Here is a 6,631-nt window from a genome sequence, read left to right on the forward strand (position 1 = left end):
TGAGAGTGGTGGAGGCTGAGACATGTCCGCCCATCCTTACTGCCTGTGGTCTGCCAGTTAGGAAGTTGGAGATCCACTGACACATAGATGAGCTGAGTCCCAGATGCTCCAGCTTGGTGGTGAGTGTGGAGGGAATTATGGTGTTAAATGCAGAGCTGTAGTCTATGAAGAGCATTTTAACATAATTCCCCCTTCTAGTGTCCAAGTGAGTGAGTGATGTGTGGAGGAGATGAGAGATGGCATCGTCTGTGGAACGATTTGGACGGTAAGCGAACTGTAGTGGGTCCAGTGTGTCTGGTAGTGAAGAAATGATGAAGTCTCTGACCAGGCGTTCAAAGCACTTCATCACTACTGAGGTGAGGGCTACAGGGCGATAGTCATTGAGAGAAGCAGGGTGGGGTTTCTTCGGGACAGGAACAATGATGGACTCTTTGAAGCATGTGGGGATCACCGACTGAGATAAAGAGATGTTGAATATCTCAGTGAACACAGGAGCTAGCTGGTATGCGCAGTCTCTTAGGATACGACCTGGGATGCCGTCTGGTCCTGCTGCTTTCCTGGTGTTCACTCTCTTGAAGGCTCTCCTTACTTCATGCTCGGAGATGACGAGCAGGTTTCCGGTGCTGGCAGTATCTTCCTGTCTGCAGCCGTTAGCGCCGCTAACACTAGCATTGTTGGAGACCTTAGCTCAGGCATGGGCGAACTACGGCCCGGGGGCCACGTGCGGCCCGTTAAACGTTTTGATCCGGCCCGCCAAACTTGAAAAAAAAATGTAATAAATTAACCTTGTTAATGTTTTATTTCCCCTGCAATTCTGATGTTTCCTCACTAGATGGCGCACTCTAGATATATTGGCTTTGTTGAGGTGAAGCGGCGTAGGCCTATTACTCCACGTTTGCACTTTACCCTGTGACCTACCGCCCCTCTATGAAGATGAGCGGACCCAAGAAAAGGAAAGTGGACAGAGAATGTCGAGTGTTCAAAAAGGAGTGGACAACTAAATATTTTTTCACTGTACACCGATCATCTGCTGTTTGCCTGATATGCCAAGAAACTGTGGCGGTTTTTAAAGAGTATAATATTAGCCGTCACTTTGCCACAAAGCACACAAATTATGCTAGCAAGCTCTCAACAAAAGAACGGGAAGCTGCTGCTGAGAAGTTGGCAGCTAATTTGAAGGCTCAGCAAAGTTTTTTTCACCGTCAAACTGCCATTCAAGAATCAAGTACCAAGGCCAGTTTTATGCTTTCATTCAAAATAGCAAAGGCCAGCAAACCACTGTCAGAGGGCGAGTTTTTAAAAGAATGTATGGTAGAGACAGCAGGTATTTTGTGCCCGGAGACCAAAGACAAATTTGAGAAAATCAGTTTATCACGGCGGACAGTGACTCGCCGTGTAGAACTAATAGATGAAGATATCACCAGCATATTAAACAAAAAGGCGAAGTCATTCACCTTTTATTCTGTAGCACTGGATGAAAGCAATGATGTCAAAGACACTGCTCAGCTCCTCATTTTTATCCGAGGAATCAACGAAACCTTTGAAATAACGGAGGAGTTTTTGACAATGGAGTCTCTGAAAGGACAAACACGGGGAGAGGACTTGTTTGAACGGGTGTCTGCTGCCATCGAAAACATGAAGCTTCCCTGGAGTAAGCTTGTTAACGTCACCACAGATGGATCTCCAAATTTAACGGGAAAAAACGTTGGCCTGCTGAGGAGAATCCAGAATAAAGTGAAAGATGAAAACCCTGACCAGGATGTGATTTTCCTCCACTGCATCCTCCACCAGGAATCTCTATGTAAATCGGTGTTACAGCTGAATCATGTTGTGAATCCTGTGGTGAAACTTGTCAATTTCACACGCGCACGGGGACTTCAGCACCGTCAGTTCATTGCGTTCCTGGAGGAAACTGATGCGGATCACCAGGACCTGCTTTATCACTCCCGTGTCCGCTGGTTGAGTTTGGGCAAAGTGTTTCAACGAGTGTGGGAGCTCAAAGAGGAGATTGGCATGTTTTTGGAGCGGCAGGGGAAGACTGATGAATTTCCTGAGCTGAGCAACAAGAGCTGGATGTGTGACTTCGCGTTTGCTACGGACATATTTTCACACTTGAATGAGCTCAACGTGAAACTGCAGGGGAAGGAGCAGTTTGTGCATGACATGCACACAAACGTGAAAGCCTTCAAATCCAAGCTGGCTTTATTCTCCAGGCAGATTTTGAACAAGTCATTCACTCATTTTCCTACACTAGCCACGCTGAAAGAGGCCGGAGCAAAAGTAAAGAAATACAGTGAGTCACTGGATGCACTGCACGGAGAATTCTGCCGTCGGTTTTTGGATTTCGATAAAATTGACAAGTCACTTCAATTGGTGGCCTTTCCTCTGTCACAAGACCCCGAAACAGCTCCAGAGGAGCTTCAGCTCGAACTCATCGACCTTCAGTCCGACCCTGCCTTAAAAGAGAAATTCAGCTCTCTGAAACTAAATGACTTCTATGCTTCACTCAATGATGCCGCGTTTCCAAATCTAAGGCGAAAAGCGCAGATGATGTTGGCTTTGTTCGGCTCTACCTTCGTGTGTGAACAGACATTCAGCATCATGAACATCAACAAAGCCAGCCACAGATCCAAGTTAACAGACCTACACCTCAGATCAATCCTGAGAATCGCCACAACAAAACTAACTCCAGACTTTGATGCGCTGGCTAAAAAAGGAGAACAACAACACTGCTCCCATTAAAATGTGTGTCTCCGTGATACGCACGTTGTTAAAATGAACAGTGCGCGCAGATAAAATATAACGCTTCACAGACTGACTTGCTGCAACTGTTTCGAACTTGCACTGGTCGTTGTTGACTTTTGGCACCGGGGAAACAAATTGAACTAGAAAAATTTGCATTTCCTGCGAAAATGCAGTGTGGATGCTTAAAGCTGAAGCTGTATGCAAAAAGTAGCTGAAAAAGCTGAAAAGTTGCAGAAATTGTAAAAACTTTGCAGAAGCAAAAGAAGTTTGCTAAAATGGAATAACTTAGCAGAACTGCAATATCTTAGAGGAAACATAATACTTGGCAGAAATACAATAGCATAGCAGAATTTAGCAGAAATATTGTAACTTACCAGAAACATGATAACTTCTCAAAAATACAAGAATTTAGGAGAAATAGTATAAGATAACAGAAAGAATATATTTAGCCAAAAATACTTAAACATTACAGAAACACTATGATTTAGAAAAATAGTACAACAGAGCAGAAATATTGTGATTTACCAGAGACACTGTGATGAACTATGAATATTGTAATTTTAAATTAAGACTATGTTTTAGCACAAATATTATAATTTGGCAGAAATACTATAATTTAGCAGAAATACTATATTAAGCACAAATCCTATAAAAAGCAGAAATGGTATGATTAAGCATAAATACTACATTTAGTAGAAATACTTTGTTTTAGCACAAATCCTATGAAAAGCAGAAATACTATATTAAGCACAAATCCTATAAAAGCAGAAATAGTATATTAAGCACAAATCTTATAAAATAGCAGAAATAGTGTGATTTAGCACAATAGTAATAAGTTAAAAAGAAAAATTGGAAAATCAAAATGGACAGCTGAAAAAATGCTGAACATGCTGAGGGTCCCTCAAATATACTTGTTAAATGACAAAAATCAGCAAAAAAATTTATGACTGCCACACAATTACAAATATGTACACATGAGGAAACACACATGCACAGAGAGACACACACACAAGATCCAATTCAGTCAACCAGTCTAAATATATTGAATTTGAATCTTACAATGGGATCATCCCATTAAAAGGCTTTCTCTCTCTCTCTGTTACACACACACACAAACACACACACACACACACACACACACACACACACACACACACACACACACACACACACACACACACAGGGAGAGAGAAGTAAGTTTCTAGGTCAGCCTGGGAGCTGGTGAATTTGAATCCACCAATCAGAGAGGCTGTGCACTTTTCCCCACCAAAACAGGTGCATCTGTTTACACACGCAGCAGCACAGAGAGACACAGGATTTTTGCAGTCTATTTCTCATAGTGACGACTCCCCTCAAACAAATGACCGTAATTTCCTAACCGTAGGGGCTAGAACGGTCATTCTTACACCGTTTTGTTCAGAAGAGATGGGGGAATCTTCAAGTGTTGACAATTTAATATTAAAATATGAATTTTTAGAGATATATGACATGGATGACTTGTTGACTTAGAAGCCACGAATTCCCCAATATGCAAATTTGAATGCCTGAGACCACATATGTGATTGGCTGGCTGGGAAGCCGTGCAGGCCCTGATTTGTGGATTTGAATTCCTCAGCCCTCAGATATGATTGGCTGGCTTAGAAGCCACGAAGGCCCCAATATGCAAATTTGAATGCCTCAGGACACTTATTTGATTGGCTGGGAAACTGTGCAGGCCCTGATTTGAAAATTTGAATGTCTCAGTCCTCACAGAGGATTGGCTGCCTGGGGACCTGGCAGAAATATATAGAAATACTATTATTAAGCATAAATACTACATTTAGTAGAAATACTATGTTTTAGCACAAATATTATAAAAAGAAGAAAAACTATAATTTAGCAGAAATACTATATTAAGCACAAATCCTATGAAAAGCAGAAATAGTATGATTTAGCAGAAATACTGTATTTAGCACAAGTACCGAAAAGTACCAGAAATACTATGATTTAGCAGAATAGTAATAACTTATTGAAACACAAATGCACAGAGGGACACACAAACACAGGCTCTAATCCAGTCAACCAGTCTAACTATGTTCAATTTAAATCCTACAATGACATGCTGTCAAATAAGGGCAGGGTCCTCTCTCTCCCACTAAACACACACACACACACACACACACACACACACACACACACACACACACACACACACACACACACACACACACACACACACACACACACACAGGGAGAGAGGACTAAGTTTCTAGGTCAGCCTGGGAGCTGCTGAATTTGAATCCACCAATCAGAGAGGCTGTTTACGTTTTCCCGCCAAAACAGGTGCATCTTTTTACACACGCAGCACAGAGACATAGACCTGCTTCTTTCAGTTTATTTCACATAGTGAGGATTCCCCTCAAACAAATGACCATAATTTCCTAACCATAGGGGCTAGAGCGGTCATTCTTACACCGTTTTGTTCAGAAGAGATGGGGGAATCTTCAAGTGTTGACAATTTATCATTAAAATATGAATTTTTAGAGATATATGACATGGATGACTTGTTGACTTAGAAGCCACGAATTCCCCAATATGCAAATTTGAATACCTGGAGCCCACATACATGATTGGCTGGCTGGGAAGCTGTACAGGCCCTGATTTGTGGATTTGAATTCCTCAGCCCTCAGATATGATTGGCTGGCTTAGAAGCCATGAAGGCCCCAATATGCAAATTTGAATGCCTCAGGACACATATATGATTGGCTGGGAAGCCGTGCAGGCCCTGATTTGAAAATTTGAATTTCTCAGTCCTCACAGAGGATTGGCTGCCTGGGGACCTGGCAGAAATATATAGAAATACTATGATTAAGCATAAATACTACATTTAGTAGAAATACTATGTTTTAGCACAAATACTATAAAAAGCAGAAATACTATAATTTAGCAGAAATACTATATTAAGCACAAATCCTATAAAAAGCAGAAATAGGATGATTAAGCATAAACACTACATTTAGTAGAAATACTATGTTTGAGCAAAAATCCTATAAAAAGCAGAAATACTATATTAGGCACAAATCCCATAAAAAGCAGAAATAGTATGATTAAGCATAAATACTACATTTAGTAGAAATACTATGTTTTAGCACAAATAGTATAAAAAGCAGAAATATTGTAATTTAGCAGAAATACTATATTAGGCACAAATCTTATAAAATAGCAGAAATAGTATTATTTAGCACAATAGTAATAAGTTAAACAGAAAAATTGGAAAAGCAAAATGGACAGCTGAAAAAATGCTGAACATGCTGAGGGTCCCTCAAATATACTTGTTAAATGAAAAAATCAGCAAAAAAATGCACAGGGAGAGAGAAGTAAGTTTCTAGGTCAGCCTGGGAGCTGCTGAATTTGAATCCACCAATCAGAGAGCCTGTGTACTTTTTCCCGCCAAAACATGTGCCTCTTTTTACACACGCAGCACAGAGAGGCACAGGATTATTGCAGCCTATTTCTCATAGTGAGGACTCCCCTCAAACAAATGAAAATAATTTCCTAACCGTAGGGGCTAGAGCGGTCATTCTTACACCGTTTTGTTCAGAAGAGATGGGGGAATCTTCCAGTGTTTACAATTTATCATTAAAATATGAATTATTAAAGATATTTGACTTCTAATGCACCATAACTGAGTAGAGCGAAGCAAAAACTGCCTTGACTTGCCCTCAAACAACGCTTTCTAACTCTAAATCTATTTGGAGTATCGATATCATTCTTTCACCGTAAGAGACAGCAGGGTTTGGTGAACAATCATGGAAATTTTCAGGTCTCTGTGGAAATCCAACAAAAAGTTATGACGAGAGAAAAAAGTGGTTCATTTCCACAGTTTGAAATCTGAAGAAATCTGAGC

At 40.7% G+C, this 6,631-nt stretch overlaps 1 protein-coding gene across 1 annotated transcript; it reads left to right on the forward strand.

Moving 5' to 3' along the window:
• Positions 1–933: 933 nt before the first annotated feature.
• Positions 934–2,742, forward strand: LOC145431321 (general transcription factor II-I repeat domain-containing protein 2-like). Its single transcript, XM_080306932.1, has one exon. It carries the CDS (start codon positions 934–936, stop codon positions 2,740–2,742), a length of 1,809 nt encoding a protein of 602 aa, XP_080163058.1.
• Positions 2,743–6,631: the final 3,889 nt, after the last annotated feature.

Source organism: Astatotilapia calliptera, chromosome 10 (assembly GCF_964374335.1).
Source record: "Astatotilapia calliptera chromosome 10, fAstCal68.1, whole genome shotgun sequence".
Taxonomy (NCBI): domain Eukaryota; kingdom Metazoa; phylum Chordata; class Actinopteri; order Cichliformes; family Cichlidae; genus Astatotilapia; species Astatotilapia calliptera.